Source organism: Heloderma suspectum, chromosome 2 (genome assembly GCF_057233095.1).
Source record: "Heloderma suspectum isolate Gila_16-S chromosome 2, 16-S_ref, whole genome shotgun sequence".
NCBI lineage: Eukaryota > Metazoa > Chordata > Lepidosauria > Squamata > Helodermatidae > Heloderma > Heloderma suspectum.
In genome coordinates this window covers 85,967,905-85,991,101 of record NC_139459.1, presented here as the reverse complement: position 1 = coordinate 85,991,101, position 23,197 = coordinate 85,967,905, and the positions used below count along the sequence as shown (strand labels likewise).

The window sequence follows — 23,197 nt, the reverse complement described above, 5'->3', positions numbered from 1 at the left end:
CAGTGACAAATAAGGTACTATTTAATAAAAAATAAACTGAATTGAAAAGGAACTCTGAGCCTATTATTCTAGTACTAGGTGTTTATGTACAGGGACCACAGCAATAAAAGTGAGACAGTGAAGTGAAATGCAAAAGAGTGCTGGAATTTAAAGTGCACCCTTATGTTTCTCTGAGTTTAAAAAGCAGTTCAAGCCTTCTGCCAAATTCTAAAACAAATAGGTGCATATATCAGGATAGAGTCTCCATTTAAACCTAGGGGAATTTAAAAAACACAGTTTGGGAGTTCAGTTTGGGAAGCCATTTCAAGGAAATCTAACCAATAATTATGCTGAGTATTTATGTGTTTCTGATCAATATCTCTTAAGTACTCTGGAATACAGAAGTACTCATAAGTTCTTTATTTTAAATAGATCCCATGTATTCATATGAGGCAATACAGATCAGTACCAAACTTTCAGAATGTTGGGTCAAAGAAAACAAAGCAAGCTGGCTTTTGACTAATTGCCTTCCAGAAGCAGGTTAAAGGATATTGCTCAATGAACATTTGAGATATGCCTGACAGTATTCAATTCCTAAGCCTAAATACACCATATCTACACTCCAATTATGTATAGAATATAAAAAGTCTCCTCAGCACAACCGGGAAAAATAAATAATTAAGTTTCTTTAGTCAAACCAAAGGGCAGTATCCTAAATCAGTGGGACTTACCGCTAGCAGTTCCTGAAACAACCGGAAATGCTCATTTCTGGAATGTGACAGGTCAGCAGAGCTCACAGAAGAGAGCTCTGCTGACCTGTCCCGATCTGGACACAAGCCTTTCCGCTCATTTCGGGGGTTGTTTCAGGGACTGTTAGTTCCTGTTGCACTTGCAGTGAGTCCTGCTGGTGCAACACAATTAGTGGAGGCACAGCAGCAGCGTAGGATGCTGCCCAGTGACTGTAAGTCTTTGATAAGAACATATTATGAACAAAACAGTGATACTTGAATGTACAAAGAAATCATACTCGAGGGCATCAAACTCAGCAGGTCCTACTTTGTTTAATAAATGCTGCTTTGTGAGAAAGGTGAAGCTATAGGCAAAAAAGTTAATTCTTTTAAACTGAGGACTAAACTAGATGTGATAACGTACTTGCATATTAGAACTGAGTCCTAATTCCTATGAAGTATGTGCAGGTCAGGATTTAAATTGCTGCACAGATGAACAGCAGAGTAATACCAGAACTTTCCATACCCTGCAAAAAACACTTTTCCAGCCAGTTTACTTTCAGTGGGGCTCTGAGACTAGACCCTGCCAGAGGAAAAGGGCTAGGGAGAAGCAATTTCAGAGGAGAGATTCAGCACACATGCCTTACTCTACTATGCTTTAAATAATTTCCTCAGCCCCTGCTTATAGAAATTAGACATAACCCACATCAGGGGTTCTCATATCTACTTTGCCCCTTAAATGGTAAGTTCAGATAGCAGGCACAAACATGTTTTCTTACTTCCATTCCTTGATTGATGGCCAATTTTGCAACTCTCATTGCTACTGGACCCTAGAATTAAAAACAGATATGTTTCCACACACAAAGCAGGATTTATGATTTTAAAAGTTCAAATATTAACATCTCATTTTATAACTTTGAAAATCTGATAGTATTTATTAAGGTGACAGGAGCCAGACTAGTCAGTTAGATGTCTGAGAAAATACCACATTTGGGGGTAAGAGCTGGGGCCTCAATTTTTAAAATAATGTTAGCACGCTGATTTCAAAAATGTGGGGTTGGATTCAACAGTTCTGCATGCTGAATGTGTTTTCTGCTGTGGGAAGGACTTTTTAAAATATCTCACGCTAGAGCTCTACATGAGAAAAGTGACATTAAATCCAAAAATGATTTTCTGCTTGTAAGAAACCTTATGTAAGCTCTTCCACAAGTGGAAAATAACAACTGCTATAGAAGATATTTAGACATCAGGCATGCCCAAATTATGTTAAAGATGGGCTCCAACTTTTTATTGCCCAAAATGCTTCTGAACACCATTTTTTCAGAAATTCCTGTCTATCCATAGAGCAGCAATTTTTAAGCTACAGCATCATTTTGTTTTGTTTTATTATATTTGTGTGGCCACCCAATAACGTATGTTCCCTAAGTGGCTCACAGAATTTAAAAAGAATAAAGTATAATATTAAAATATTAAAATATAATATTAAAATACAATATCAAAACAGTAAAAAAACAGCATAAAAGTTGATCTTTGTGGCAGAGGAAGAAATAAAACATTTAATAATGTAGATAATAATAAAAACATGAATAATAAATTAAGACACCAACATTTTAAAAACAGGCCTTGCTTTAAAAGCTTGAGTGAATAAAAGGTCTTTACCTAGCAACAGCAAGACAATAAAGATAGTGCCAGGCAAATCTCTCTGGGGAGGCAAGTTCCATAGTTGGGATGATATCACCAGGAAAGCCTTCTGTCTAGTAGCCACCTGCTATACACCCATGTAGGCATCCATGGGAGAAAGTAATCTTTCAGGTAACCCAACTACAACTATTTATTATTCAGAAAGTGTACCACTATTTTGGTTTGTTTGTTTCAGTTTTCACCATCATCTTTTCTTATGATTGCAACTGCCACATATTTGCTTCAAAGACTAAATTTTTCAGTGTTAAACTCAATTTCATCTTTGCTCTGAAACCGCTGTAGTAAAGTATTGCCAATAATTGACACTGAAAATACTATTGTTCAGATGTGACCATTTCCCCTTTCCTTTCAATACAGCTGTACTGAAGTGATAAAGGAGGTTAGTTTTAATTTGGTATTTATCAAAGTCTTGAACTCTAAGGGAGTGGTGGACCACAATTTTCCCCATATGAGGAAAAATATGTCCACTTTTTCCCCATATGAGTGATCAGTTTTCAATAAAGTGAGTATGTTTCATAGTTTCCTACCACTTTCAATTCATTCCTGTGTTCGTAATGCGTATCTTTTTATATTGTATAATAGAACCAGAGCAAAGTTTCATTAAATGCTATCCGACAAGAAGGAGCATAAAATAAGTCACAGGTATGTTTGCAAATTACTTCTTGGAAGCAGCATTAGTTGGATTCGAGTGTTAGCTGTAACCGTTTGCTTCACCTGGCCAAAAGCTAGAGGAACTAATGATAGATCCAGGTTCAAGTCCAGGTTATTCCACAATCTTACTGAGTGTACCAGTTGATTGCGGTATTAGTCCAACTGCACCAAACAAAACAACATTCCCCCTGGCCCATCGCACTCCTAAAATAGCACTGAACCCACATTTACATATACACAGATAGTAGTCAGTTGAAGCAGAGCAGGGGTAGGGAACCTCTTTCAGCCAGAAGGCTGAATTCAATTTAAGAGAAACTCTCGGGGCCTGCATTCCAGTGGCGGGCTGAGCCAAAGGCAAGGTGGCAAGGCAAAAGGGGTGGGGCCAAGATACAAAAACTACCAGCATATTGCAGCATAAAGCTTTTATTGCCAGTAACTAAGCCTTAGGAGAGGCATTTAAACCTTTTAGAACAGAGAAAAAACTGTCCCAAAGCCAGAAAACCACTAACAGTGGTTGGGGAAAAGGGGGTGAGGCCAGGGGAAGGGGGCATTGCCATCTGGAGAACTCTGGGGGGCTGGCCAGATATGGCCCCCAGGCCTGAGGTTCCCCACGCCTGAAGGAGAACACGGGGAGGGTGCATGGGCAAGTTTGTCATTCTTAACAGCCTCCACAAAATACATTGGCAGACTAATAATTCTAACATATAAGGAAGAAGAACATAAGGAAATGGGAAATGTAGATATCAATTAAATGTGAACTTTTCTTTGTATCCAGCATGGGGAAAGTATTACTGAGGTGAAACAGTGACTACCATAATTTGATACATGAATCAGATGTGTCTGGTGCAAAGCCATCAGTAGAAGGTAACAAAATGGATTTCTATCATCCACAAAAATGATCACTGAAAAGAATATAAACATGTGCTCACTGAAGCCACATGAAAGGTCTGACAGATCTGAACTCTGACAGCACAACATTATTGCTATTATGTTCTACACAGAGAGAGAATTGGAATTGCCCTATCTTTGCTTTTTGGCATTCAAATTTTCTTAGCCTTATGCTTTTCAGTTTATACGTAATGTGATTTTTGTAACATTATCCAAATGAGTGTGAGATCACAATGATATATCAACACACCTAGATCAGAGAGCAACCAAATAAACAATTAAACATTTATAGAAGAAAATTTTAAGAATATATAAACCTACATACCTAAACACATTTACATGCACACAAATCCCATCAGTTAATGGAATTTGCTTGTGTTTAGAATGTGGGCCTCCAACTACAATACTTTTCAATACTTTTTGTTCATGCAGAGAATCTGTAGATTTTAGTTTGGAAAACTGAATTGGGAAGTCTAGAGACAAAGAAATAATAGTGAGGATTCAGTAAAAGGCACACCCTGCTCTAATGATAGCCACATAAAAATGAATGGTGTTAAGCATGAATGTCATATTTGGAAGGGTTAAGCTTAAATAATGATAGAATCTCAAAGGGTTAGCTTTAATTCAACATTACAAAAGCTATAACAAAAATATAGACTCAAAACATAGATACTATGACAGCACACGGGAAAAAAATAATTAATAAGATTGTGCCCAAGTAGCACCACTAGTAAGTAATATGGGGTTTGGTTTCCATTTGTTTAATCAGAATGTTTGTGATCATCATTTTTTTTTTTTTTTAGCTTTCCCAATTATTTTCTTAGTTACTCATTCATTATTCAACACAAATAAACAGAAAGGTTAAAGAACACCCTCCATTTGGATTGTACCTGAGGTAAAAATTCTCTTGCCAGGGCTAAAGCTCTTCTATAGGCAGCATCCCCCGCTTCATTTTGTTCTACCACATGACTGATCAATCCTATTGATTTTGCTTCTTCACCATCAAGTACACGTGCAGAAAATATTAGTTCTTTTGCTAGAGATACTCCAATTGTACGAGGTAGCCTTTGAGTTCCTCCTGTAGTTGGGGGAGGAGGGGGAGAAAGAAATGGCAAATGCTGATTCTGCATTAGTTTAGCTTGACCAAGTTGTCCCATAAACCAGTGAAATATTATTTGTGACCCACATCTTCTACTACAAGGGTCCTCCAAGTGGTTTACAATAATATAAAATACGTAACACAGCAAAACTGAAATGATTGCAGCAACATCCGCCCCCCCCCCAACCCCCAAAGAACAGAAACAGCAGGAGATGTAAACTCTCAAACAAGGTTACAAAAAATATGTTCAAACAATACACTGAGAAAAGAGGAGAGCCAAATTTCCCGGGGTAAAGAATTCCATAGTCTGAGCATTGCAGATGAAAAGACCCAGTCATGCATCCTAGCCTTCCACACTTCACAAGGCAAAAGGGATATGCAAAAGGGTCTCTTCCGATTACCTTTGTGTGTGGATAGGTACATGCAGAAGGAGGCAATCCTTCAGATATCCAGGTCCCAAACCATTTAGGGTTTTAAGAAGTAAGAACCATCATTTTAATTTGGCATAGAAACATGGGGTTAAATCCAATGTCATGTGAGCGACCTTTCACTCATGCAACCAGACATCCCCTTGCTCTTCTCCCCTCTTTAGCCTCCTGCATGCCCCCCCCCCCCGCAAACCCGGTGGCACCTTAAAAGACTGCCAAATTTATTATGGCACACGGCTTTGTGGACTGGAGTCCACTTAACTTGATGTTACAGGTTACATATGGTTGAGGAAGGGAGAGAATTGTAAACAGCAAGGTCACAGGCGAATGAAATGCACAAACTACAGAAACAGAAATATGATGATGATGATAACAATGATGATGAAATAATCACATGAGACTACCTTTGCCACCTCAGGTAGGGAGGCAGTGGGTGGGCAGTACATCAGTACAGTCCCTATTCTGTTTCAAACACCCACCACATACATTTTAAAAATCAGGGCCACTGGGCAAGGCACCTGGCTATGAAGATAGCGTTCTTATAGACTACTGCTACCCTCTTGCCCACCCTGGTCTAAGCTGCTGTATTACCAAGAAAACCCAGCAGGCATAGATGGGACAGACTAACCCCCCAGCCCCATTCAGTAAGGTCTTGATAATACATTCTAGATCAGAAACTCATTCAGGATGATCCTGGATGGTGGAGGTCTTTTCATTCAATCCACATGGTGTTCAGCAGTAGCACATGAAAGTCAAGAAGGTTGCTCCAGTATTTTGTTATTCAGGGGATGGACTGGAGAGACACAGCCCTTATTGTGTCTCTGTCCTCTAAAATTGAATGTGCTCACCACATTTTTGTACTTCCCTCTACCCCATATGTATAAGACAGCAGTGTGCAGACACACATATCCAGCTCTAAGAGGTCACCTCTACCCAACAACAACATCCCAGCACAGAATTGGATGATGTGCATGTGCATGCACACACACACACACACACACACACACGCCCACTACAAGAGATACTAAAATATAACTTGCTATGTCAGAACAAGCCTCTCTGGATGAATTCATATATTCATCTTTTTATGAAGTAGCTCTCTCATCAAAAATCAAAGAGAAACATAGAAGCTGGTACTTGGCCTAACAGATAACCAATTCAAGTTATTATGAACCAATAGACCAGTAAGCCATATCAACTAGGCATCAGCTTCAATCAAGCACAAACTGATAGTGTACAATGCTGATGGATGTTCTTCAATGATAATATACAAGAAGTGTGTACTTCCTGTCAACCATAATCAGAGAAAGGAAGTAACACCCAATCTTTAAAATAACTACTTAGAATACACAGTCCATCAAGATATAGTGGAAGAGAACTGTTAAATGTTTTGTGACTTCCACATTATTTAATAGAATAGGAATACTGTATTTAATTTAAACATTTTAAGTGATTTGTAAACATACACAATGTTGACAATTTTAACAAACATTTATATAACATCAATTCCATGCTTTAATGCAGAGAGTTGTTAGGTCTGAGTGTCAGATTTGGCCTTTCTCTCTTGTGAGGAGAGACGGATACGAAGGGAGCCATTGGTACCGACCCTTCGCCATTTTGAGTAGTGGGGCAAACCAAGGCTGACATGGCCATCACAGTGTCATGATGATGCACTCAGTGCCATCCACAGCAATCTTCGCTAGGACCATCGTTATCAGTGGAAAGGGGGAGAACAGGTAGAATAACACCCTTGTCCACTGAAAAACAAAGGACCATAGATCCTGGGCTTTGGCCCACTCTGCTGTAGAATGTTGTGCAAACTGCATTCTCCTGTGTGGCAAAGAGATCGATTTCTGGCATTCCCCAAAGCTGGAAGAGGCTGTCCAGAACCATTCTGTCTAACTCCCACTTGATAGGAGGTCAGCATGGTTTGGCTGAGCTGATTGACCAGGACACTGTTGACACCAGCCACATGTATTATTGAGCTAATTTCCCCCACTGTATCTAGCATCGTACACAGTTCACCGTGTGTACACTACACCTCTGCCCAAGATCCTGGTATTTCCATGTCTGTCGATACATATGTACAGATGCGTGTTTACATGTACGTGTGATCAAGGACATGTGGCAATGCATTCAAGATGGCTTAAACTGGCTTCTTTTTCAGCACAGGTTGCAAGCATAAGAGACTAAAGTAATAGGTGCAATGCTTTTAATTGTGCAAAATAACTTAGTTGTCCACACAAGGCAACATTAAGTGAATGTCAGTTTTATCCTCTCTCTTAAGAGTTTGACAAATTTTGTGTGGCCTGGGTGGCCAGGCAAACATTTGTGGTCATGACATGCCCCTGCCCAAAGGAGTAGGGTCTGCATCTCTGAAACCCAGCATGAAGTCAGGGACAAAAGGAAGCACCTCTGCCATCTTTCTCTCTCTGCCAGTGGTTGGAGTTTAACTACCTGGTAGGCACAGAGACAAGTCTCATTCCTCCACCATACTCTTCCAGCTCACACCAGGCAAGGGTTGGCAGAGGCATCTCAACTTTCTCTGCTACTCCAACTGATGAGGGCAGACACCTTGATTTACTTGAGAGAAGACTACATTCCTTCACAGTGATGGGCCTCAAAACATATCAAATTACCAGGCAGCAATGTTGAGGTACCAGCTACTGCTATGTGACAAAGTGGGCCATCTTCTTGAGCATTTTCTGGATGACAAGAAGGAGCTAGGTCTCCTCTTCCAATCGGAGACTCTGAAGCTGTCCAGACAGCAAATAAATACATTGTGCCACCAAGCTGATTGTGACTTAAAGGTGCTAGTTGGATCCATTGTCCTGCATCACCATGCCTGGTTGAGGTCATCCGGTCTTCCACAGGAAACCAGAATCCATATCAAAGACTTACTCTTTGATGAGCAAGGCTTGTGCAGTACAAAAACCGATGATGTGCTCAACTCCGTACAGAAGGCTGGTTCCATGGCGCGTTGTATGGGTTTTATGTCACAGCAACTTCCCAGGCAATGGTGCTGGTTTCAGTCGTCTGCCACTCGGTACCAACCCCATCAGCAAGCTACAGCACAACAGCATCAACAACAACGGTCTCAGGAAGGTCAGTCAGGGAAGCCATTCCCAACTTCAAGATTCTGCAATTATTGTAGGAAACCCGACAGCAAAAGTAAGCAGCACCTTTGACTCACTTCCTGCCATCCTTCCTCACCTTGTGGCCCAAATGCCCATTTTTGGAGCGTGCTCGTCTGCTTATCATCTAGTGTGGCGCAACATCACATCCCACTCCTGGGTCCTTGCAATAGTCCAGAGGGGCTACTGGAGTTCAATACCCTCCCTCCTCTCAGTACTGTGTTGGTGACTATGCTGTCCCCGGTCCTCCATTATGAAGCTCAGACCCTTCTCGAGAAAGAGGTGATCGAGCCTGTCCCTCGAACTCAACTTTAGGGCAGGTTTTACTCAAGGTACTTCACAGTACCCAAGTAGGATGGAGGGCTTTGGTCAATCATGGACATTCGACGGGTGAACCTGTTCAATCTCACCTAGGAAGTTCCACATGGTTTCTCTGGTGTCTATCCTGCTTCTCAAATCTCTCTGAGATTGGTTAATCTCTATCAACCTCAAGGACACCTACTTTCTCATCACCATAGAGGAATCGCACCAAAGCTACTTCCACTTTGCCATTGGTAACAATGCCTATCATTTCCAGGTGCTATCCTTCAGTCTTGCTACTGTCCTGTGGGTATTCACCAAGTGCATGACAGTGGTCTGCTCCGACCTGCAACTGCAAGGCATAGAGGTCTATCCGTACATAGACGGTGTCGGTAACGTCAACAAAAGATCAACTTCTTTGGTTGATAGAGGCGACCTGCAATCTCCTCCAGTAGCTTGGACTCTACATCAATGCAGAGAAATCACATCTTGTACCGACACAGCAGATCCAATTCATCGGGGTGTTATTTAACTCCCAACCAGGGTAAAGGCACTGACTCCTCTAGCATCAGAACTGCAAATGAGTAAATTTACCATGCTGCTCAAAGTCCAACTTCTCCTGGGCTTCATGGCTGTGACTATGGTTGTCTTTGCTATGCACGTTTGCATATGAGACTACTCCAAAACTGGTTCATATGCAACCTCAATACCGATCAGGTGCTGGGCGAACCAGACGCTGTCTGCCTCCAGACGTCAAAGACTCTCTCCGATGGTGGTCAGTGCCAAGCAGTCTAACCCAGAACATGCCATTCCTTCAGCATTCTCCATCCAGAGTTGGGACTATGGATGCATCGCTCTTGGGATAGAGAGCTCACTGTATAGGCCTCATGGTCCCTCATGGTCCATGGACGATGGGTTGTTAATGAAGCCACACAGCACATCAACCTTCTGGAGTTAAGAGCACTGAACACACTTTGTGCCTTTGAACTGGAACTGGTAGGCAGACTGGTCTGGATCACGTCAGACAGTACAACTGTCATTGTGTATTTGAACAAGCAGGATGGTACCAGATCTCTCCCATTGCTCAACCTTATGCTCCAGATCTTCGACTGGTGCATAACCCATCGAATCTGACTTGAGGTGTAGTGTACACATGGTGACCTGTGTACGATGCTAGATACAGTGGGGGAAATTAGCTCAATAATACTGACAAGGCTTTAGCTTAAAACAGAGAAGTTATATAGAAATTTACAGAAATAAAAATTGGAGGGTATACTACCCTCTAGCAGGGGGAAGCAGCAGAGCAAGAGAAGATGGAGGCAGGGAGTTATGGTTTGCACTAGGGAAATGGCAAGGCAGTCTTTGGAGTCCTAAGTCCAATGGGAAACACTCAGGTTTCAACAGCTGAGCAAAACTGAGATTTTGAGTGCTGTTTATTATTTATTTATTATCCATATTTAGAAGATGCCTATAAAGCAAGTTCTCTAGACATTGTACAATTAAAAATAACAAGACAATAAAAAGATATAAAAACACAACAACAATCAACATGATCAAAATACACAAGCAAATACAAAAGCCAAACATGATAAAAATACAAGGCCAACCTGAGACTACAAAAAAATTAAAAGCTAAAATCAGCCAAGAAATTAAACATTAATACCAGCAACATTTAAGAGGGATTAAAATAGCAAAGATTTAAAAGTCCTGGAAGAATAAAGAAAAACCTGGTAATGGAAAGAAAACAACGTTGGTGCCAAGAAATTTTCCTGCGGAGAGTGTCCTTAATTGGGAGGCCACCACTAAGAAGGCCCCTCTCTAGTAACCACCCTCTGTGCTTCAGAATGAGGGTGTACTTGGAGAAGGGTCTCTGTAAATGACCTTAGGACATCGGTAGGCACATATGGGAGGTGCCATTCCATCAGATACCAAGGTCCCAAGCTATGAAGAGCATTATAGGTAAAACATAAAACCTGGCACTTTGAACCAGGCTCGAAAACTAACTGTGAGAAACTACAAGTGAGGTAAGACTGGTGTAGTATGTTTAAGCCATCTAAACAATTTGGAATTGGGATACTTAAAAGAGTGCCTTCTCCCTTACCAACCTACCCTGTCTCTGAGATTAGGCACTCCTGGTGGTTTGGCATGAACCTACAGGCCGGTTGGAACCTACCTGGAGTATGTGGTAGCTCACTCTCTGTGGAACTCCTTCCCTCTGAATATCAGGCAGGCACCAACACTGTTTTGTTTCTGGTGCCTGCTGAAGACATTTTTATTTCAACAAGCCTTCCCTGACTGACCAGCCACCGTTTTTATTGATATTCTGTTTTTCCAAAAAACTTTTAATATTGTATTTTACTCCTTTTATCTTTTATTGTTTACTGCTCCGTAGTCTGTTTAGATGTGGAGCAGTATATAAACATTGTAAAATAAATCATAGAATAGAATAGCAGGGTTGGGAGGGGCCTATAAGACCATCGAGTATTTATTAAATAAATTTATTTATTTATTAAATAAATAAATAGTCCTGGTTAAAACTCTCACTGCCATGTTTTGCACTAGTTGTAGTTTCCAGACCATCTTCAAAGTCAGGCCCACATACAATGCACTGCCACAGTCCAAACGGGAGGTTACAACAGAATAGATCACTGCAGCCAAGTTATTCTTTTCTAGATAGGGTCGTAGCTGGGATAGCAGATAAAAGGCTTTCCATGCCACAGAGGTAGCCTCTAATGACAGTAATGTATCCAAGAGCACCCCTCTCCGAAACAGGTTGAATCTCACTAATCTGGACCAAGAAATCATCAAGCAACAGGACCTCTGTCTTGTCTGGATTAAGACAGAGTTTGATAGCCATCATCTGTCCATTACCACAGTAAAACACCAATTTAACATGTCACACTAAGCCACCCTGTGAATAAGCCATGGTCTGTTGTTTAGCAGACAAACAACCCATAGTATGACTAACAAGTGATTGGGGCTTGCCGTGGTTTGCTTTCCTCCTCCTTCCCCCTCAGCCTTCCAGCTGACGCTGGCATGTATCCCAAATGCCTTTGCGGCAGAACCCATCTTGTCTCCTTGCCCTGGCCTCCTCCCTGCTCCAATCACTACCCTTTTTTGTTTGCCACCTTAAAAAAAAAAAGTGCTTCAGGAGTATGCAAATGTATTCGTAATTTTTTATTCTCTCCCCTCCCCCCCACCCTGTTCTTTCACAAGTGCACAAGAGCACATGTTTCCCTGGCCACTATGTGTAGTCTTGCCTTGTCAATTTCCTTGTATGTTGCAGCTGTCAATGGGAGTGCCAAAGTAGAGTAGGTAACCTACGAGGAAATTGACAAAGCAAGACTGCAGATAGGCTAATTTGCGCATGGTTGACAAGGACCAGCAGAAAAATACTACAAGAGAGGAGGAACCTATTTGCACACTCAAGAAGTACCCAAAAAAGGTGGGGGGAATGCAAGAACAGTAAGTGCACCAAGGCAGCGGGGGGGGGGGGATATCTCCCATTTGGCAATGTAATCCTCTCACTTTTAAGTGTTGAACTGACAGTCGTCAGTGTCTTCCTCCCATTCTGTCAAGGGCTCTCTCAGTCTAATCCAGTAGCCAAGTCCAGACACAGACAAAGGGATTCTTTTCAAAGCTTTATTCCTCTTTTACAACTTCACAACTCTACTGTTAGCAACTAGATATGAGCAGCAGAGTACCTATGCCCTAAGTTGGAACAGTTGGTCCCCGTTTGAAAGGGAATCATTGGCAGACCCTGAACTTAAGGGCTAGGGAGAGTCCCTCCCCTTTTCCCTTGGATCCTCTGGGCACAACCGTTGTTTGCGTGCCAACCGGGCACTGCGCCTCCTTTCCATGCCCTCCATTTGGCGCCACTCTCTGCGTCGGCGTCGCGCATCCAATAAGTCTGCTTCCCACACTCTGTCACTCCCAGGACTGCTATCTAAGCTAGGAATGCCGGTGGGAGGAATCTCGGTCAGCTGTTGGCCCTGGGAAAGATGAGCGCACTCCTCTCCCAGGAGCGACCCCTCTTCCTCAGAATCAGAACTACTCTGGGATTCTATGGGCTCAGTGTCCACCCTGACATCATCCCCGCTCCCATGAGGCCCCCCCCTCGTGCTCCTCCCCTGGGGCCCTGGGTTTGTGGGGGTACAGCTGGTGGAAGCGCCGCAGCAGCAACGGAGCATGCACATTTTCCGCGGGTTCCCAGGATCGCTTATCAGGCCCGTACCCCTTCCAGTTCACCAGATATTGCAAGCAGCCACGAGAAAGGCGGGAGTCCAGAATCTCCACGACCTCAAACTCCTCCTCCCCCTCCACCAGCACTGAAAAACAGGATGGATCTTCATGGAGGGGGGGAGAGCCAGGCGAAACGCAACAGGGTTAATCTGGGTCGTAATCTGGAAAGGCCCTGTGCGGCAAGGCGCAAGCTTCCTTGCGGGCGAGTGAAAGGGGAGGTATTGGGTGGACAACCAAACCCAGTCCCCTGGTTGCGGAGACGGACCCGGCTGGCACCGCCGGTCCGCAGAGGCCTTGTAGGCTGTCTTGGCTTGCTCGAAGGAGTCCCGTAAGAGGTGGTGTACCGCTCGCAACTCCTCTAAAAAGTCATGGGCCGCTGGCACCGAAGAGGGAGCTAGGGTGGATGGGAGAGCCTTGGGATGGTAACCAAAATTGGCAAAAAATTGAGTTTGGCGGGTGGAAGCATGGCAGGCATTGTTATAAGCAAATTCTGCGAGAGGCAGCAAGGAAAACCAGTCATCCTGCTGGTAATTGACATAACAGCGCAAATATTGCTCCAGAGTCGCATTGGTGCGCTCGGTCTGACCGTCCATCTGCGAACGGTGGGCGGAGGAAAGACGGAGTGTCACATGGAGCAACGCAAGTAGCTTTCTCCAGAAATGGGCAGTGAATTGGGCCCCCCTATCCGAAATGAGACCCTCGGGCCATCCGTGGAGGCGGAAAACATGCGCCAAGAACAGCTCTGCCGTCTCCCTGGCTGTGGGCAAGAGCAGGGGATGAAATGGGCCATCTTAGAAAATAAATCCACCACCACCAGAATGGTGGTCTTACCGTGTGAGCGAGGCAAGTCAGTGATGAACTCAAGGGAGAGCAGTTTCCAAGGTCCTGAGGGGGTAGGCAGGGGGTGAAGCAAGCCTGTGGGCTTGCCTGAGAGAGCCTTCGCCCACTGGCAGGTTGGGCAGGAGGCAACATAGGACTTGACGTCCCGACACACACAAGGCCACCAAAAATCCCTTGTCACTCCATGCAGGGTCTTGGCGACGCCAAAATGCCCAGCTGTGGGGGAGAGTCGTGGCACTGATGGAGGACCTTCTCGCAGAGGGGTCTAGAAGGCACATAGACCTGGCCAGAATGGTAAAGCAGGCCACCTCGCAAAGAGAAGGGGCAGAGTGGGGGGGGCAGAGGCTAGCCCCAATTCTTCCACCTTTGTGCGAACAAAAGCATCCTGAGCCTGTGCAGAGAGAAGGAGCTCCTCCCAAGAACGAGGCACCGCAGCTGCTGCCAGGCCTTGGGGGGGAAGAATCAGAGGGGGGGGGATTTTCCTCACTCCCTGGCTGGAGGCCAGGCTTATGAGAAAGAGCATCTGCTTGTAGGTTGTTGGAGGCTTTCGCATGGCAAATCTTAAGGTGGAACCGAGAAAAAAAAAGCGACCACCTAATCTGCCGCTGGTTTCAGACAGCACGGGCTGTCTGAAGATGTTCGAGGTTGCGATGGTCAGTTCTAACTTCGACTGGGTGCAGCACCCCCTCCAGGAGATGACGCCAGGTCTCCAAAGTGGACTTGATGGCCAACAGTTCCTTCTCCCAAATGGTATAATTCCTCTCAGACATGGTCAGCTTCCTGGAGTGGTAGGCACAGGGTTGCAGCCCGCCGCCCTCCCAATCTGGCTGAAAGAGCACCGCCCCCACCGCAAAGTCAGAGGCATCAGTCTGCACTACAAAAGGCTTCCTCGGGTTGGGATGTAACAGGATCGGCTCAGAACTGAAAAGCTTCTTAAGTTCCTCAAAAGCCTGTTGGGCAGATGCCATCTAATGAAAAGGAGATTTCTTGCCCTTAAGGAGGTCCGTGAGAGGAGAAGTCAGCCAAGCAAAACTGGACAGGAACATTCTGTAAAAATTAGCAAAACCCAGAAAACATTGCAAGTCCTTCTTGGTGGATGGAGCCTGCCAGGAGAGGACAGCCTGGACCTTTGCAGGATCCATCCTGATACCATCAGGCGAAATAATGTAGCCAAGAAAGTCCAAAGAGGTTAGGTCAAACGCACATTTCTCCAGCTTGGCATAAAGATGGTTCTCACGGAGGCACTGGAGGATGGCGGAGCCATGACACTGGTGGGCATGGGGGCCCTCAGAAAATATAAGTAAATTATCGAGATATACAATGAGGAAAGTGTCCAAATAGTCCCGGAAGATGGCATTCATAAAACGTGAAAAAGTGTGTGGGGGGGGGCCGCAGGCGAGCCCAAAAGGCATTACTAGGTATTCATACGCTCCGTACCGGGTCCCAAAAGAGGTCTTCCACTCATCCCCCTCCCGGATGCGAATGAGATTGTATGCGCTACGCAGGTCCAACTTTGTGAAAGTCTTGGCTCGCCCCAGGTGCACCAGCATCTCAGGTATGAGGGGGAGGGGGTACTTGTCAGGGATGGAGACTGTTTGGCCACAAAGAAGGTAGGAGCGCAGGCAGGGGAGGAAGCAGGGCGAATGAAGCCGCGTTTGAGATTCTTGTCCAAAAACTCCCACAGAGCTCGAAGTTCCGGCTCCGACATCGAATACAGCCAGCCAGCGGGGACGGTCGCCCCCGGAATGAGGTTAATGGCACAGTCAAAAGGGCGGTGGGGGGGAAGCTGGTCAGCCTCCTTCTTGTCAAACACATCCCGAAAAGTTGCATACTTCTCTGGGAGGATCACGGTAGCTGAAGGACTGCCAGAAGCAGACAAGGAGGGGGAGGAAAGGGTTAAGGCCTGGGCTGGGACTGGCACCTCCTCCGGGAGGCAATGCTCCCGGCAGTAGGGAGACACAAACTCCACTTGCTGAAGCCCCCAAGAAATCTGAGGGTTGTGCTTAGAGAGCCAGGAAACACCCAGCACGATTGGGTATAAGGGAACCTTGGCTAAGTGAAACTGAATCTGCTCAACATGGGACTGGGCGCGCAGAGTGAGCGGAACTGTAATACGGGTCACCGCGCCCAAAGAGAGAGGACGCCCATCAATGGTCTCCACTGCCAAGGGGGCAGGAAGGGGCAGGGTAGGAATCTTGTGGAAGTGTGCAAACGTTTCATCCATGAAACTGGTCATAGCCCCCGAGTCCACTAAAGCTAGGGCCTCCACCCCACCCCACTGGGAGGAGCGGAGGTGAACATGCAACAGCAGATGGGAGGGTGGGGGGGTTGGGGAAGGCACCCAGCCGGTGGGGAACTGACCCTCACACTGGAGGCCCCCAACAAGTTTGGGGGGCAGTCTAGTCAGGCCTGGGGACGAGGAGGAGGAGGAGGAAGGGGAAGGAGAGGAGGAGGAGGCAGCAGAGCTGTGGATTTAACTCGGCAGGTTTTGGCGAAATGTCCCAGCTTTCCACAACGAAAACATCGGTGCTCAGCTTGCTGGCGCTCAAGCTCCTCTGGCGGCAGTGAGGCTCGGGTAGCTCCCAGCTGCATCGGGGTCTCCTCCACCTCCAGCGCCGGAGTGGGGGGGGAGGGGGCAGGAAATGAGAGGGAATGGGAGGAGGGAAATCCCGGCCCCTGGCGCCCCGCCGGGTCTGCCGGCACCCCTCCAGCCAACTATCTATCTGAAGGCAGGTCTGGATGAGGTCCTCCAAAGTAGGCGGGCTGGGCGTGCACGCCAACTCATCTAAGATCTTGTCGTTCAAACCATCCAAAAACTGAGCCACTAGCGTGGCATCATTCCACTGTAAATCCTGCATCAACAAGCGAAAGGTTGTAGCGTAACTGGAAACTGAGTCCTTGCCCTGCCGGAGGCGGCGAATCTCCCGAGAAGCCGTCTGCATGCGCAGGGGGTCATCGAAAAAACATGCCATGGCTGTCATGAAACCTTGATAGTCCCCGAGCAGGGGGTCATTAGCGAGAAGAATTCCCGAAGTCCATTTAGCGGCCATGCCCGACAGCAGGTTAATAACAAAACCCACACGAACCTGTTCCGTCTGGAAATCCTCAGGTCTAAGATGCATGTACAGCTCTGACTGGGCCCTGAAAATCTGAAAAAGTCCTCTCTCACCAGAAAACTTCTCTGGCAACGCCACCGGCCACTTGCGGCGTGGGGGAATCGGAGGTGTGGGGGGTTGAAACGTTGCCTGTAGATTCTGCACAGCAGCCGTCAGTTGAGCCATCTGATCACGGAGCATCTGGTTCTCTTGCGCCAGAGCTTGCACCGTTGGGTTCCCGGCACCCTCCATAAGGCAGTAGGAGAAAAGAGGGAGAGAGGAGAGAAAAAAAAAGAGGAAAGGGGACCAAGCTGTCAAGGGCTCCTTGGAGGGCTCTCTCAGTCTAATCCAGTAGCCAAGTCCAGATGCAGACACAGGGATTCTTTTCAAAGCTTTATTCTTCTTTTACAAATTACAACTCTACAGGTAGCAAGTAGATCTGAGCAGCAGCATCCCTATGCCCTAAGTTGGAACAGTTGGTCCCCGTTTGAAAGGCAATTACTGGCAGACCCCTGAATATACGGACTAGGGAGAATCCCTCCCCTTTTCCCTTGGATCCTCTGGGCGCAACCGTTCTTTGAGCGCCAACCGGGCGCTACGCCTCCTTTCCGCGCTCTCCATTTGGCGCCGCTCTCTGCATCTGCGCTGTGCATCTAACCAGTCTGCTATCGGTGCTGGGTCACTCCCTGGACTGCTTTCTAATCTAGGAATGTTGGTGGGAGGAATCTCTGTCAGCTGCGGGCCCTGGGAAAAAGGGGCGCGCTCCTCTCCCAGGAGCGACTGCTCTTCCTCTGAATCAGAACTACTCTGGGATTCTATGGGCTCAGTGTCCACCATGACACTTTCCTTTCATGAACATAAGTTAACTTATCCCAGGATCCAAGCCTTACCTTATCATAATTCTGGATGGTTTTCCCATCCCCCAGCAGCCCCCCTCCCCCCCGGCAAAGTGAATCCCACATTGTTCAAAAGTACACCAAACTCTCCAGAGAGGCTTTTCAAGGGACACGAGTGGCTGCGGAGGGGGGGGGATGTGGAAACTTTCCTTCTATGAACTTCCATAGGTTAGTTTATCTTAGGATCCAAGCCACTGTCTCGATATTCTATAAAAAACATTTTGAGTAAGTTGTTTTAACTGATATACTAGCATAAGATATATGAAGATTTTTTCCAACTCAGGAAGGCTGTCATCAAATGGATTGGACTACTTAAACACCCCCTTCATGGATTACTGCCTTGTTGTGGCGAAGGGGCTTGCGTAACTCAGTGAAGCCATAAGCTATGCTGTGCAGGGCCACCCAAGACGGACAGGTCATGGCAGAGAGTTCTGACAAAATGTGGTCAACTGGAGAAGGAAATGGCAACCCACTCCAGTATTCTTGCCAAGAAAACCCCATGGAACGTATCACAAGGCTAAAAGAGATGACGCCGGAAGATGAGCCCCTCAGGTCGGAAGGTGTCCAATATGCTACTGGGGAAGAGCAGAGGGTATTTCCAAGTAGCGCCAGAAAGAGTGAAGCGGCTGGGCCAAACCCGAAAGGACACTCAGCTGTGGATGTGTCTGGTGGTGAAAAGAAAATCCAATGCTGTAAAGAACAATATTGTTTAGGAACCTGGAATGTCAGATCAATGAATCAAGGTAAGCTGGAGGTGGTCAAACATGACATGGCAAGATTGAACATCGACATCTTGGGAATCAGCGAACTAAAATGGACAGGCATGGGCGAATTTAATTCAGGTGACCATCATATCTACTATTGTGGGCAAGAATCCCTTAGAAGAAATGGAGTAGCACTCATAGTCAACAAAAGGGTGGGAAAAGCAGTACTGGGGTACAATCTTAAAAATGATAGAATGATCTCAGTACGAATCCAAGGCAAACCATTCAACATCACAGTAATTCAAGTCTATGCCCCAACCACTGAGGCCGAAGAAGCTGAGGTTGATCGGTTCTATGAAGACCTACAACACCTTCTAGAACTAACACCAAAAAAAGATGTCCTCTTCATCATAGGGGATTGGAATGCTAAAGTAGGAAGTCAAGAAATCACCGGGATAACAGGCAGGCATGGCCTTGGTGTACAAAATGAAGCAGGACAAAAGCTAATAGAGTTTTGCCAAGAGAACATGCTGATCATAGCAAACACTCTTTTCCAACAGCACAAGAGGCGACTCTACACATGGACGTCACCAGATGGTCAATATCGAAATCAGATTGATTATGTCCTTTGCAGCCAAAGATGGAGAAGCTCCATACAGTCAGTAAAAACAAGACCTGGAGCTGACTGTGGCTCAGATCATGAGCTGCTTCTTGCAAAATTTCGGCTTAAATTGAAGAACGTCGGGAAAACCACTAAACCGTTCAGGTATGACCTAAATCATATCCCTGATGAATACACAGTGGAGGTGAGGAATAGATTTCAGGGATTAGACATGATAGACAGAGTGCCTGAGGAACTATGGACGGAGGTCTGTAACATTGTTCAGGAGGCAGCAACGAAATCCATCCCAAAGAAAAAGAAATGCAAGAAAGCCAAGTGGCTGTCTGATGAGGCTTTACAAGTAGCTCACGAAAGAAGGGAGGCGAAAAGCAAGGGAGAAAGGGGAAGATATACCCAACTGAATGCAGAGTTCCAGAGAATATCAAGGAGAGACAAGAAGGCCTTCTTAAATGAACAATGCAAAGAAATCGAGGAAAACAACAGAATGGGAAAGACTAGAGATCTCTTCAAGAAAATTGGAGATCTCAAGGGAACGTTTTGTGCAAAGACGGGCATGATAAAGGACAAAGAAGGCAGGGACCTAACAGAAGCAGATGAGATTAAGAAGAGGTGGCAAGAATACACAGAAGAACTATACAGGAAAGATCTGAATGTCCCTGATAGCCATGATAGTGCGCTCACTGAACTTGAGCCGGACATCCTAGAGAGTGAAGTCAAGTGGGCCTTAGGAAGCATTAGTAACAACAAAGCTAGCGGAGATGACAGTATTCCAGCCGAGCTATTTAAAATCCTAAAAGATGATGCTGTTAAAGTGCTGCATTCAATATGCCAACAAATCTGGAACACTCAACAGTGGCCACAAGACTGGAAAAGGTCAGTTTACATTCCAATTCCAAAGAAGGGCAACGCCAAAGAGTGTTCAAACTACCGCACCATTGCGCTCATTTCACATGCCAGCAAGGTGATGCTCAAAATCCTAGGCTTCAGCAGTATGCGAACCGAGAACTATCGGAAGTACAAGCTGGGTTTCGAAGAGGCAGAGGAACTAGAGATCAAATCGCCAACATTCGCTGCATCATGGAGAAAGCAAGAGAATTCCAGAAAAACGTCTATTTCTGCTTCATTGACTACGCTAAAGCCTTTGATTGTGTGGATCACAACAAACTGTGGCAAATTCTGAAAGTGATGGGAGTACCAGACCACCTTACCTGTCTCCTGAGAAACCTGTACGAGGGTCAAGAAGCAACAGTCAGAACCAGACATGGAACAACCGATTGGTTCAAAATTGGGAAAGGAGTACGACAAGGCTGCATATTGTCACCCTGCTTATTTAACTTATATGCAGAGTACATCATGAGAAATGCCGGGTTGGATGAATCACAGGTCGGAATTAAGATTGCTGGGAGAATTATCAACAACCTCCGATATGCAGACGATACCACTCTAATGGCAGAAAGCGAAGAGGATCTAAAGAGCCTCTTGTTGAGGGTGAAAGAGGAGAGTGCAAAAGCTGGTTTGAAACTCAACATTAAAAAAACGAAGATCATGGCATCTGGCCCCATCACTTCCTGGCATATAGAAGAGGAAGAAATGGAAGCAGTGACAGATTTTACTTTCTTGGGCTCCAAGATCACCGCAGACGGTGACTGTAGCCATGAAATTAAAAGACGCTTGCTCCTTGGGAGGAAAGCTATGGCAAACCTAGACAGCATAGTAAGAAGCAGAGACATCACCTTGCCGACAAAGGTCCGTCTAATCAAAGCTATGGTTTTCCCAGTAGTAATGTATGGCTGTGAGAGCTGGACTATAAGGAAGGCTGAGCGCCGAAGAATCGATGCTTTCGAACTGTGGTGATGGAGAAGACTCTTACGAGTCCCCTGGACTGCAAGGAGGTCAAATCAGTCCATCCTAAAGGAAATCAACCCTGAGTGCTCATTGGAAGGACAGATAATGAAGCTGAAGCTCCAATATTTTGGCCACCTAATGCGAAGAGAAAACTCCCTGGAAAAGACCCTGATGCTGGGAAAGACTGAAGGCAAAAGGAGAAGGGGACGGCAGAGGATGAGATGGCTAGATAGCATCACGGATGCAATGAATATGAACTTGAGCACGCTCCGGGAGAGAGCGCAGGACAGGAAGGCCTGGCGTGCTATGGTCCATGGGGTCACGAAGAGTCGGACACGACTGAACGACTGAACAACAACAACAACTTAAACATATCAGTTACTTCTGAATAGCAGTTTGAGGCTTCACGTCTCCTGTTAGAGCAGGGGTGGCCAATATGCAGCCCCCCACCATTCTGCTGAATTTGGGGCAATTTTAAAATTATTGTGGGGGGAGGAAATGGCATCCATAGCTAATACAGAGTGCCAAAAGAGTCAAATTTAGCTTGTTTTCAAGTAAGCTAAATTTGATCTTTTTGGCATTTCACAGCAGCTATGGACACCATGTTTTTTCTTAATTAAAAAAAACCCTTACATTTTTAAGGTCACCCCGTGGACAGCTAGCCACCCAGGGGAGCAGGGGAGAATGGCCCCTGGACCTCCCAAAGTTGTCCACCCTTGATTTAGAGGTTTTATATGTTATGCTCAGGATATGTTAGGGGAGGAACAGACTATAGAAAGCCAATGCACTTCAATCAGCAAGAATCAAAACCATGCAATAGAAATGAGGGAAATCCTGTAGGAGATGCAGATATTTTGGAAAAATTCCATATGCATTGTAGTCATATTGGAGGAAGGGGTAGGGAGAAAAATTAAGCAATTTAACCAAAAAATTAAGGCCAAACTAAAGCAAGGGCAGCAGATACATTTTTAAAATCAAATCTGCCACAATCATATAGAAAGCAAGAACCCTCGCTGTGACATACTTCCCCACAGCCCTTTTCCCCAGGTTCTTTTATCCCAACTGAGACCCCAATACCAGAAGAAAGCCCCACTGAAAGGAGTGCTTAGAAAAGTGCTTAAGGTGAGCAGTGAAGTAAACCAGAAGCAACTGAGTCTGGGGAAGGAGATGTATGCTGCTAGGTTTCCTTCTGCCAGAGGGCCAGGACCACTTGCCCCGATGAACAGATTTGCAGCTGCCTTTTAAAGTGCAAACTAAATCTAATAGCTTTTCTAGATCATCTATTTATTTAAAATAATTATATACCATTTTTCTATTAAAATATCCAAAGCGTTTACAACTTCAGCATAAAGTTACCCTAGTCCATGAAGAGTCCAGCATTACGCATTAGCTTAGATGCGTAATATACAACAGTAATTTGAACAGGCTTGTAGTATAATATTTCTGTACTCTACCTCTGCTGGTAGAAAAATTTATCAAGTCACTTACAGAGAAATTCATTTGAATTGTCTTATTTTTGCTTAAGAAGAAAAAGCAGGAATCATGTATAAACCACAACTTACCCTAATTTACAGAAGCAGAACTAATCCACCTATTTCCATTAACACTCTACATACTTGGTTTAATTACTTGGAAACAAGAGCGGCTGTTCAAACATCTGGTTTGTACACGATTAACAATTTATCCTGAGGCTATTTATTTAAAAAGGAAACAGAAAACAAACATTATCAAAAATTATAAAAGCAAATAAAACCATGTTTTCGACATACTGGCAATGCTGAGAAATATTTTGGTTGCAAAATGAAGCCTTCATATTAATCTTAAGAGGGCAACTGATTCTGGACCATGTCGACTATAGTTATTGTAATGTTGCATATTAAAAATGTAAACACTGAATTGATAATATAGATTTTTGTTGTTATTTGAAAATGCAAAATTAAGAGTTCAAACACTTCATCAACCTTATTAATGAAGGTGAGCACCACAAACTTTGGTAGTAGTGGGGTGAGGAGTGAAGAAAATGTTTCTGTACTTTTCAACAGTTC

General features: G+C 45.0%; 1 protein-coding gene across 4 annotated transcripts in view; it reads right to left on the bottom strand.

Annotated features, from left to right (window-relative positions):
• AUH (AU RNA binding methylglutaconyl-CoA hydratase) overlaps positions 1-23,197 on the bottom strand; it is a 75,202-nt gene that overhangs the window by 3,545 nt on the left and 48,460 nt on the right. The window contains exons 7-9 of one of the 4 annotated variants that reach the window (XR_014787727.1): positions 4,838-5,025; positions 4,273-4,420; positions 1,487-1,537 (exon numbers count right to left, since the gene is read on the bottom strand). Coding sequence is in view for 3 of the 4 variants with exons in the window: in XM_084834036.1 (XP_084690162.1) it covers positions 2,302-2,475; positions 4,838-5,025 (362 nt within the window). In the remaining variant the exon portion in view is untranslated. Of the gene's footprint in view, positions 1-1,486; positions 1,538-2,225; positions 2,476-4,272; positions 4,421-4,837; positions 5,026-23,197 lie in introns of those variants that run through there. The other 3 variants (XM_084834035.1, XM_084834036.1, XM_084834037.1) reach the window with 3 other exon arrangements.